The 12380-nt window shown below is 39.5% G+C and overlaps 1 protein-coding gene across 13 annotated transcripts in view; it reads right to left on the reverse strand.

Moving 5' to 3' along the window:
• Positions 1-12380, reverse strand: part of shank3a (SH3 and multiple ankyrin repeat domains 3a) — a 136200-nt gene that overhangs the window by 72526 nt on the left and 51294 nt on the right. The window contains exon 1 of one of the 13 annotated variants that reach the window (XM_037450568.2): positions 8095-8419. The exons of 11 other annotated variants lie outside the window; for them this stretch is intronic. In XM_037450568.2, coding sequence (XP_037306465.2) covers positions 8095-8211 — 117 coding nt within the window. In that variant the 5' untranslated portion in view covers positions 8212-8419. Of the gene's footprint in view, positions 1-8089; positions 8420-12380 lie in introns of those variants that run through there. One more of the 13 variants, XM_037450569.2, reaches the window with a different exon arrangement.

Consider the following 12380-nt stretch of genomic DNA (forward strand, 5'->3'; position numbering starts at 1 on the left):
GTGTTCTGCAGTTCGCCACCTCAGCAAACATGAAAACCTATCTGGCGCACAGTGCACCTGATTCTCCGTCTGTCTGCTTTGTTATCAGGCTCTTATATAAAGGCTAGGGCGAGAGCGGGCAAGCCTTGACCTCCCTCTCCCAGATGCTTTGGACAAAGGAAGTCCTGCTGCAGGGGCACTGCATTTAAATTAGACAGAGAAACATAGAGAGACTCAACTCCACATAACAAGCATGCAGTATCCAACTACACACGCATACACTGTCAAAAACAGTTATGATGAGTTAGGGACTGTTTATATAATATTTAATTTCAGTTATTTTGGATGCGTGTCTTATACAACCAACGTTTTTGTTACTCTTAATCCTGTAAATTTAAAAACACACACATTCGTCATACTAAGAGTTTTTTTTTATTGTTACTTTACAATTTGTGTGCTATATTAAAGTGTATTATCAGAACTAAATATCAGTCAGATGGTTTTAAATGAATGTCCTGTACATTCACAATACGTATTAAAGACTAGTGCGTTGTAAGATGAAGATACTCTGCAATGCTTGATACAGGATTTGATTTCCATCTGGAATATGAGGCATATTCTATAACAGGCAATATAACAGTAGTTAAGTGCTAGGGGGAGTCATAAGTGTTGGGAGAGGTATGATAGTTTAGCAGGTGAAATTGATACAAGCCGAGTTCACTGCAGAGTTGCAGTCCGAAGTTGATGCAGAACTATAGTAGTATTTTATGGTTTAAATAATATAAGGGCTGGTAGTTTCAGCCCAAAAAAGTAAAGTAAAGGGCGTAAAGGGAAGCATGCAGTGTTTGTTTTAGCTTCCTGGCCAAACTGAAAGCAAGAGACATCATGGTGACGCATTCTAAGATGTGCTTCAAGTCTTTGTCAAAACCCACAAAGTAAACGGTGACAGTACAGAATAGAGAAGCTCCTGATTGCAAGGCTCCATGGAAAAACAAATACTCTTCTTTTTATACCTCTTCTCATCAAATGAAAAAGAAAGAAAATGGCTGTGCTATTCCTTTGTCAAATTTCTCACTAATTAATGGATTTATTGTGTGAAGGTCTAGAAGCATGTTCCCATTAAATATGCCACAAAATAATATGGTGTGGTAGAATAACAAGAAAATGGATTCACAGGAGTGGAAGGAGCAGAGGATAGTGCATAGATGGAAGAGGAAAAACATTGTGAGCATAATGGATGTGAGTGGGGCACTTCTATCCACAGCTGGGATCTTTCTGCAAAACTGTGTGTTTCTGTTTTAGAGATAATAACACATACATTTAAAAAAATGAATTGAACAAAACAACCTATTGATACACAGTCGAGTTATGGTGTATTATTGTAATTTACTAAAGTTTATCCTAAGGGTTCTGGTGCAGCTGTCTGTTGGTTTGGGTGTGAGAAATTCATTTTTATTTAATATTTCTTTAATATACGTCCGTTATTTTAAACGAGTAACAGACACCACCCTCCCTCCCGATCCTGGCTTTTAACCCGGCCAGACTGGCAATTTTGCCAACACTTACATTCCACCACCGCTAGAACAAGACAGACCAGAGGACAGAGGGCTTCACAGATCAAGTCCCCCTAAATCCTAAAAGTCCACCAGATTGATGAATTTCATAATTAAATGTGCAACATGTTCTTCGAGGAGAGCATCCCTTCATACGGCCCTTGAGGGTCCGTGGTCCACCCACTACAGTTTTACAAAACCCTCCAGGAATCACTGTGTTCTGTATGTTTTTGGTCTTTATTTTTTTCAAAGGCTGTATGCGCGCTGACCGTTGGAAAGACCCGCGTCTGGTTGTGAGCAAATTGTGCTGCAGCAAACGATGTCTCCATGTCGAACAGGCTGCAGATAGGTGGCTCCTGGCAGATAAAATATGAATTCTTTCAGGGTTGTAAGTTCAGGATAAACATGTACAATTTTAATGTTAAAATCGTGTTTGTGTGTCTGTCTTTCTGTCAGTGTGTCTGAGTGAGTATTTTCGACTTTAGAGAACCTAAACGGTTTTGCAATGCTTCACCAATTACAATAATGGATTGCAATCTGAAGGCCATTATCTCACAATCTACGATCGTGACTACGACTGGTTTCTCTCTTAGAGGTCTATGGCCACATGTTGAAGTGTGAGCGAGGCAATGAACCGCAGTTGCTTCACAACAGGCCACTGCTCCTTTAATGCTCAGGTTGGGTCAAACGCAGACATCAGATGCACCTGTATTGAAATACAGTTTAAGTTGCAAAAATGCTGCAGGGAAATAATCTGACAGCATATTAACTTTACTTCACTTGTTTTCAATCTCTGAAGCAACCTGATTTATGGCATTACTTATGATGCCGATGTGTTGAGGTACTGTATGTAAGGTCATCATTTTCACTATTGTTGATATAGAGCCAAATAAATATTTCTCTGAGGCGATTTTAACAAAAGAAAACTTAAGTTTACTTAAGGTTAAATATAATTGTTTCAGATTGCTTTGGAGGGCCATCTGGTTAGATATCTTGTTAACCTAATTAATCCAGCATCTGTTTATTGCAGCGTATCATAGGCACTGTGCTGTGTCATCATTAAAAGGAACTACCCTTGAAAACTCACACTTTGCATGGTGCAGCATGGTAGGAGTGCAGTCATTAGCTCTGCGTCTACCAGAAACCGAAGCTATGACAAAACCCAGCAGAGTTTAACAATCTGCTCTAAAATGTGTGTAGCCTGCTGCACTACAAACATTTCTGAAGACATCTCTATTTTCTTACTGTAATGTGTTGTTTAACTAACACATGTAGACACCCACTTGAGATAAATAAGCAGTGTACTTAGCTATATGTTTACACATTTCCCAAATCGTTGGCATATTGGATGGGCAAAAACACGATGCAAGAAGCAGGAGGTCTTTTTTAGATTCTTGTGGATGCTTTGAAGAAAATACGATTCAAAAGGTTTAGGTTTGAGTATTAATTTAAAGAATTAAAGTATTTAAAGAAATTCTGGTTTCCATATACAGTTAACCTTAGAAAATCCACCAGCAACAGGCAAAGGTTTTTTTTAACAATGTACCTTACTGTTGGATTTAGTAAATCTGCCCAATAAAGGAACATTTTAATTATCCCTATTACATCGTTTCATGCCTCTTTTAAAAGATTAGAGTTTTTTGTTTTATCTTTTTGTTTACATGTGTTTGGACCTCAGCCTACAGTACGTTCGTCTGAGGGAGTGAGCGCTCAGTAATCACTTAGTAATCTCCAATATCCATAACTAACAGGCCTAAAGTGTAATGCCTCTGCTATAAAAACACCAATGGGCTGTATGAGAGACTTTATTCCAAGAATAGGATTATCTGTGAATGGACTTCAACCATAACTGTATCAAAGCTAAATAAATGAGTAATTTCATAAAGTCTTAAGCTCAAGGGAGACTAAAACCACATAAAAAACACTGGAGGGTTGAGAATTATTCTTTTTTGGTTCAGATTTCAAAATTAAGCACAGTAAATATTTTATTCATAATGGATGAGTGCAGTAAAAACTCATAGTAGTGATGGGGTGCTGTTACTATAGCAACAACATTGAACACATCATTGACTGTAAATGTTTTTGTGCCAAATGAAATTCAATTTTACACCTCTCTGGTGAGTACTTAGGAAGGAGCAAATCCCACAGCTTTCTCAGTTCACATAAGACACAGTTGTTATTGTAACAATCCCAATACTTGTTCTAAAAAACCTCCACCCGTGTCCCTTGTGGCGCAATATCCAAGACAGCCCTTAAACTGACGTTTGTGTCTGTAATACTTGTTTCTGTGCCGGGGTTCCTGTTATTTTAATAGAAAGTCAAAAAGCTGATAAACGATCATATGAAAAAAAGATAAAGAGCCGTGACCTGGACCAATGCCATCTGCGTGTGCAAACCAGTGCGATTACTCTATTATGTAGGATATCTCTGGTTTTAAAACATATTTAATAGAGCCGAAAATTTGATTTCATCTGATCACTTAAACATATAATGTAAATGTAATTAGTCATTCCCTGTTAAGGTTGAAGATATGCCATAGTAAAAAATGACAAAATTAGCACTTCAGATGAATCAAGTACATCAAACATCAAACCAGTTCATTGTTTCCCTTAAAGAAAATATCCTAATTTTGTAAAATGAAAAGCTGGGAGTTAAACAAATAAAATTGCTTCAAAGGACTTTGAGCACCTTCACGGTCTCAATATAAGAAAAGTGTCAGAAGGCTTAACCACAAACTCTTGATCTCCTGAGCCATTGAGCAGTGTTGAGTCTAACCTGTGTTGGCCAACTCTTCGTAGCTCTCGGTGAACGCAGCATCATGGCACCTTCTGAGTAATCCTGTTCACACGCACTGGAATGATGTGTTTTAGCTCTTCAGAACTCCTTGTGTTCCTCTTAATGAACTACAGTTTGGGCAGTACGAACTAGCCTTCATGGGCGTTGGCCCGAGGCTGCAACAAAGCATTGTGAAGCCTCTTTCCAACTCATCAACACACTCACAAAACATGCAGAGCACAAGCTTATTGTATATGGACCCCCCAAAACACATTCTGTACACTCAACCAATTCCACCCACCCTCCTGGCAACAGCGGCGGCGGGGCTTTGTCCAGCATTGTTTCTCATGTCAGAACAATGAGCGCTCACTTTCTTGCCAACCCATTACTGCAACAAAAAAGGAAGACATTGACGCAAACAAGAATTGCAAATCTCTGTCAATAACATTTCTATGAAAAGCGGTGCGTTCATTGGGGTTGTCACAATGATACCTTTTGGGCTCCATTTTCATGTTGTCTGAGGCGCTGAACACAGTGTCACAACAGCAGACTGGTATTTTCCGGTATAAAGTAAATACCTGTGCCTATGTGCACATAAAACATTTGATTCATTTAAATTGTTCCACTGTTTTTTTTGGTGCAAATCAAATAGCACACTCGTCCATGAAAAACTGCAGATTAGCTTAAACTTAACTCACCACTAATAATTCCCAAGGATGTTCGTTCCTGCCAGTCCCGTCCTGGTCTCTCCAGCAAAGACACAGAACAACCTGGGCCACAGCTGTGTGGCCAATCTTCTTTTTATAGAGTCTAGCCAAAGGGTTGCCTCACGTTTAAAGGGGATGAAAGTATCAAATGTGATTAGAGATAGCTTGCTACTCCCCAACGCACTAAGCAGGCTGCACTTGACTGCAATCTAGACTGAGCCGAAAAGGGCTCATGTGGAGTAAGCTGTGTGTTGAGATCAAGTCATTTAAAATGGATTGCAATGAGAAGAGGTGGTAGGCTGGATGACAAGTGCACACGTTCAGATGCACCTGCTTGAAAAGCTGGCAATGTTAAGTGAGAGGAATGGGATGAGAAAGAACGATGCATCTATATGAGCGTTGAAACATGCTAAGCACAGACAGTGAGAGAGAGATTAGTTCTGATACTGAATGTATTTGAAAAGCTTCTTTTTGTGATATCATACATTATTTACTCTGTGTGTAGATTTTTCTTTTCTCGGCGAAAACAGCTGTCGTTTGATACAGATTTGGCATTGAGAAATGACTAAAGGGTGCAGTTTACGGTTATAAAGCATAACGTGTGCCATAGGAGATATTACAGTAGCTCTCAATTGTTGTTTGCATGCATGGCTGTGAGTGTTCGTAAGCAAGGGGAATGCATGCTGTCATCAGAACCAAATAGACCAGAGAAAGAAAGAGCTGAATCAGGTCCAGTCATGTGCTTTCAGGCAGAGACACAAACTGACACCAGGACACAGGCAGCCGGGCAGCAGGGGAACGGCGCCAAAGGATGGAAACACAACTAAACAGGCCAAAGGAAACTAGAGCCAAGCCTGAGAAAACTTCAGTTAAAATACTGCTGAAAAGAAATGTGAGAAGATCCTCCCCTACTGAATCTTGCTAATGAAGCACATTCAGTTTAAATCAAAAGTCAAAACTGAAAACCTTTATTCACTTGATTACAGCCTTTGCCAAATCCTAGCCGGGTCCATCCATTTTTTTAAATCCCTGTAACAAGTTGTTGGTTTTTGGACAATTTTTTATTTTGTTATTTTGCTTACTCTGTGTGTTATTGTTTCACTACAGTCTAAGCGTAATAAACATCTTTTTGCCATTTTTGCAGTTTTTTAATGTTTACTTTGATGACAATCCTATATACACATCCAAGTTTTTTTTCTTCAAATTGTTTATTTATTATTAATTATCGTGAGTGAATTAATTATTCAATATTATTCAATATTATTATATATTCAATATTCAATAATAAAAAGAAAACACAAAAGGAAATGTGGAAGCATTATCATTTATTGTTAAACAATTTATTATTTAAATCCTGAAAGAAAATGTAACGAAAATAACCTGGTTCAAAGGAAATTAAGTATTATATTTAACCGGCTGTAATGGTAATTTGCTGACTTCCACCTAATATTAATACCCTTTAGAATTTTAGTCGACTTAAGTCTTGCAATAATGGTGGTTCTTGGATTGTTCAATAAAATGAAGTCATTGATTGATTGGCTGCAAAGAAGCTTATAGGCTACAGAGAGAGAGCAGAATCGGGCAGCCAGCGGGCTTCAGGCTGACGCAGGGGTATGTGGGTAGTATGTATATTCAGCCAGACATTTATTAGACTCCATTGTACTTTATGCCACAGGCATCCCGCTCTACAGTCAACTATTCATACCGCCTGACCTAGAATAAGAGGCTTCTGCGAGTGGGATGTTATATACTACGGAGCAGGAACTATGCAATGTGTTGTTTCTCCATTGTGAAATGAACTTGTGCAATGAGGCGCAGCATCATCAAGACCAACTAGCAAGTTCAATTTCAGTTCAACTCAACGGATGGATGCAAAATGCCATAATACATTGTGTGGGTGATGTTTAGTTGGCTGCATTTTCATATCGGAGGTCTGGTGGAGGGTCTATGTGTTGCGTTATGAGCAATCTGGAGTTTCTACATGGCCTGGTTTTGAGTATACTGGAATCAATGCAATCAATTCCTTCTTCTTAATTGGGAATATGAGAAACGCAAAGTACGTTGTGAGGAAGTTCAACACATTAGAGGACAGTGCTGTAATTTAATTTATTTAGTAATTACACACATGCTAGAAAAGCAGTAGCCCAGTAGACAAAAACCTAGAGTGGGAGCTGCAGCGCAGCCTGTGGAGTGTAATTAGGCGTCTGTAATGTTAATACGAATGTCCCCCTATGAGCCAGAGCTATAACACATTTACAAAAACTACACCAAAGCGCAGTATATAGTTTTAAACGCTGTTACTTACACAATCTGGATTTGTAAGGATGTGTGAAACAAAGTTACAACACAACATCAAATGTATGTCACCTCGCATGCTTCTTCTGTGCGTCGACCAATTTTTCTAGACTAGCGTCAAAAGCTACGCAAGCCTCACGCAGCGTGGAGGGAGTTGTCGGCAAAACGTTGGTTTGGTTTGGTTTAAAACAGTAACATCAAGCCGGAGCATGTTTTATCCTTTTACCACAATGATAGCGTGTAGAGCCAGACCTCTCTTTGGCTTTGACACAGCGCTGTGGAGAAAGGTCTGGCTATGCCCAAACCACTGGCAGGTACAAACTCTGTCATGTGCATGCCTACATGAACACATTTTCATACACAGGAGCACCTGCATGGATATCTTCCCCGTACAGACACACACACATATTTGCCTCACTTACTCAGAGACCCAAAGGCAAAACACAACTGCTCACACTCGTCACAGCTAAAAGTCCCCAATCCTCTTACATAGAGTAGCAGGATCACACACACGGACCCATGCGCGAATAGGCACAGTGATCCAAGCCTACGGTTTGCAACTGAACCAGTGCACAAAGAAACATTAGCATTCTGTCAAGGTAACAGACAAGACTGCAGCAGCCATGCACAAAGCCAACATGCAGCAGAGCATAACAACGGAGCGCAAACCAGAGAGAGAAAGAGAGTGAGAGCATAGACAGGTAGACAGGGATGAGTTGGGGAATTACACCAGAAACAATAAATAAATAAAGTTAAAGATGATGAGAGCAATCGGGGTACCTTACTATTGAGTCTGGCCTTCCTGATTTGTTTACTTTTTCTTTCTCTTCTTTCGGCCGCTTGTCTTTTCCCCAGAGTGGATCCCATCTCTCACACACACAGACACGCTCCCCGTCACACATGCACTCTCTGTAGGTCAGCTAAAGTCCCAATGCCAAAACATTGTCCACGTGGCCATATCCAGTCCTCTTCCACCTTGTCTCCTCTCCTCTCCTCTCGCTCTCTCCTTCTTCACTACTTCTCGTATTATCAAAGTAGCACATGCACACTCACATGGTCACTCACTCAAACACTCGCCCATCACACAACGACTCCTGTGCATACACAGGCGGAGAGATGGTAAGGGGTGATTCTGAAGGATTGCTGGGGAGAATACAGGGAGGGTGGGGGAGGGAGAGAGTCAGTGAAGAGGGAGGGAAAGTAGAGGGAGGGGAGAGAGGGGAAACAGAAAATGAGAGAAAAAGTAGGGTGTGGAAGCAAGGAAAGCTAAGGATAACCAAAGTGTGAAAGTAAATACACAAAACAAGAGGACATTGACAAGGAATAACACTAGTGGAAGGTGGCTATTGACTAATACTCATGCTTTTGGACCATGAATTTCCTGAAATGATGGTTGGAGATAAATGCAAATTTTTTGATAATTGTTGATATTGTTGGTATTACAAAAGCTTTTTTGGACAAATTATCCCGTTTACTCTACTCCCACACAGTGTGTACAGTGCACTCACACAAAAATGGAGAAATGTCACTACCTTTTTTACAGTACGATAATTCCCTTCCTGTTTAGCTTTGTGAGGGTTATGGACACTCTGATTGTAAATGTCTTTTCATCCTATGTGATGCATGCAGCTGTGTGTTTGTATCTGTATGTGCATCTATTGTATATGCACATCTGTATTTTTGGGTTTGTAAACCACACAAAGATTTTGGGATTGGGAATGCTGTTGTTGCAGTATCACTGCAGTAATGGAGGTTTTAAGCACTGTGCAAATGCTCAGAGGGATTTGGCATCTCATAACAATACCATACCCACAAAGAGTGCCATTCTCTGTGTGGTTTTTATTGTAATTTGAAAATAATGCAGGAATTCCCATTGATAAATACAATAAGCTGCTTACAGCAAATACAAAGCCTCAGTGTAGGAGGAATAGCATTACTGTGCAATGGGTTTCATGGGGGGAGACCATTGTGAATTATGCTTACACATGTACCCTCTCACACAATAATGTGCACATTGGTTTAGCTTGTGAATCATACTGAACTATTTTATACCCAAAAGTTTAAAACCTTTCATGTTATGATGAAGTCACAATTTCTCTACTGCCTCGAGCACATTTGAAATGCCTTCAATCTAGCAATGTGCTCTGTAGACATGTGCCCTCATAACCAAACAGTGCATTACTAAAGCTGTCCACTACTGTATGTGCCTCTTTAGTTTCTTTCAACCCACCACTTGCCTGGCCATCTCTCTCACTAAATTGCCCAAGGCGTTCATTTATGAATGTCTATAGAGGGTGTCTATTTTACTATCCATCCAACCATCTGATCTTATATATATACTTTTCTCTGCCAATTAAAGATCTTTTCATCAGAACACTCATTAGTCCGATGTTCATCATGGATTAGACAGCAGGTGATCTCAATCTATAACATGTCACTGTGAAAAGTGGATGAAAGATACATCAATCAAAAATGTTTCCCTTTGATGATGTGCAGCATTAAAGAACATGGGACATTACAAAATCTCAACACACTGAAGGCATCATACAGTTTAAGTGAAATGTAAGTGCTGGAATATAAATGCAGGACGGCATGACAGTGAAAACAATGTTAATGGGAACATTTAAGTGTAAAACCAACTAAAGTCATCAGGGCAGTTTGCGTGAATTACATACTAAGTAAGTAAGTAAGATACGATAAAATAGGGGATTGTGATTCTGCCACTGGAAGCTCTTTGTCCAACTTTAAAATGACCACCCATTGTGGAGCCCTGTTTATCACATGGCTGACCTCCCCCACAAAACACCAACATATACAGACTCTTTTCGCTTTATTTCACTCTTTGTAGCCACCCTGGCTAACCAGGTCAGTTTCAGGAGGATGTGGACTGGTCGGGTCGAATGTGAAGGAGAAAAAAAAATCCTATCAATTATGGCCTAATTTCCAACTTCAGCCTGCGGCTAATGAGCACCATACCAGCAAAGTAGGCTAATGCTTGACCTTTGACTAACAGGGCAACTTGCTGCAGGATGAATAGTGAAAACAAGTGTTACAGCTGCAAGAGTTTCCCATAAAATGGTTTCACTCTTTACACCTGAAAGTCCTTATGTAAAAAAGCTTATGTGCCATTTGGAAAAAAGAGGTGCAGACGTCTTTTGTTAACGGGCAAAATGACTTGCTTATAGCTCATCTTCACTAATGTTAGAGAATACTTTTTTTTCAGAAAGACACCTGTAGGATACCTAAAATCATGATTAAAAAGTTGAAAAATTACAATACAACTGATGCTATGAATAGATAATGCATTAGATACCTAAACTCCAATATTCATTGACATAGTATTTCAAAAGGAAACTTTTTATACATTTGCATTTTTTAGGCATATATAACTGAATAGCAGTTGGCGCTGACATCTACACTTTTGCCAACGTGAATATTACCATGCACTTAAATAGTATCAGAAGTTGAGCTGCATTTCTTTTCCTTCTTCATTATTATCCAAAGTATTTTATAAAGAAACTAGTGACAAATTTTTCATAATTTCTATAAAAATGGTTCCTTTGTTAAATGTCTTTGGGGAGAGAGACATGCAGATTAGTAAGAAAAAACAATAATTGCATTTGGCTGCATTTGGAGCTTTTACTGACAGATTACTACCTGCATCCACCACCTAAATTGTAGCTGGGCAGAAGCTGATGTTGTTGAGTAACACTCGTATGTACTCATGTATACTTAGCACAGTAACAGACGTCCGCAGCTCACAGCAGATTGTTTAGATAAGACAATGTTTGAGAGTATGACTCATCCCTCTCATCAGGGCTTTCATGCATGTCATGTGGTATTTCTCAAAGGGAGTACATAGCAGAAAACACTTCTCGCCCATTCGGTACACGGACTAAGCTGCAAAAATTTCTACTTACCAAAACTGAATGTTGACAGGTCTCTAGCAAGCATTTGGACATTGACAAAATGACAAACAGTATTTTGCTACTTGCTGGATGAACTAATTGTTCTGATGTGATGTATTATAAGTGGCAGATAACAATGTAGCAACAACGTGAACCATTTTATCTAGACATATTTTGTCTATTTCCCTTGAAACTATTAAATTATAAAATGAAGGATGTTGCGGTATAGAGTACACAGAGTTCACTACAAAGCCAAAACAGGAACAGCCATTAAATGGCCATTAAACTGCATCAGTCTATCAAGGACAAGATAAGCTCTTCCGATAATATCCTTCCCACAGAGGTAAAACAAGCTTATTCAGTGGTCTTAATGAAATGGTATTCATCTGATTACTATGGGATGTAGCATGTCTCAACAATAATTGAATAAACTTTAAACAAAAAAAATCTTCTTTGTAAGTTGAGCTGAAATTGGAAAATAGTCTTATGACAATCAATAGGATGAAAAGAACTAACAAATGCAAAAAAATGATCAAAACTGCAGTATAATGATTTGTTAGAAGCATTTGCTTTCTCCTCTTTCTCTCTCTAACACACAATTGACACTATTCATTTTCTCCGGTGTACATCTTCTGCCCCCTGATGGTGTTTGATGGATATCCATTCAATTCGCTCTGCTGTCTGTTCCAGTCTGTCCCGCGTGTACAAACAAGCACAGAGACCACAACACACACACTCTAACGCACACACAAAACCGTGATGGGTTGTTTTCAGGATACAAATTGCTAGCTCGTTTGTTCCGACCTGTCATTCTTTACCTGTCCACTAGTTGGCCCAAGCGAGTTCCTCCTGCAGGTGAGTCACCTGCTTTCACATTTACTTTCCCCGTTGCTTCATATAGTGTACAAGTACAGGTACAGTGCTGTTACGTTGCCACGTAGCCAGTATTCTCACTTTACCAGATTGCCTGGGGTGCTCAGTAGACCTACTATGTCTTTTTCCTCTTCTGCAGCAATGGATCTGTGATTGTGACCAACTGCCAGCCCTCAACCACCATTTGCCAGCTCTGCCTCTCTGGTTGTATTTGCCAGTTTAGGTTTTTATGTTGATGTGCATGAGCCTGCCTATTAAGTAAAAAACAGATTTTTCCAAACATGCCTTTG

This window comes from Pungitius pungitius, chromosome 6, assembly GCF_949316345.1.
Source record: "Pungitius pungitius chromosome 6, fPunPun2.1, whole genome shotgun sequence".
In the NCBI taxonomy this organism is placed as follows: domain Eukaryota; kingdom Metazoa; phylum Chordata; class Actinopteri; order Perciformes; family Gasterosteidae; genus Pungitius; species Pungitius pungitius.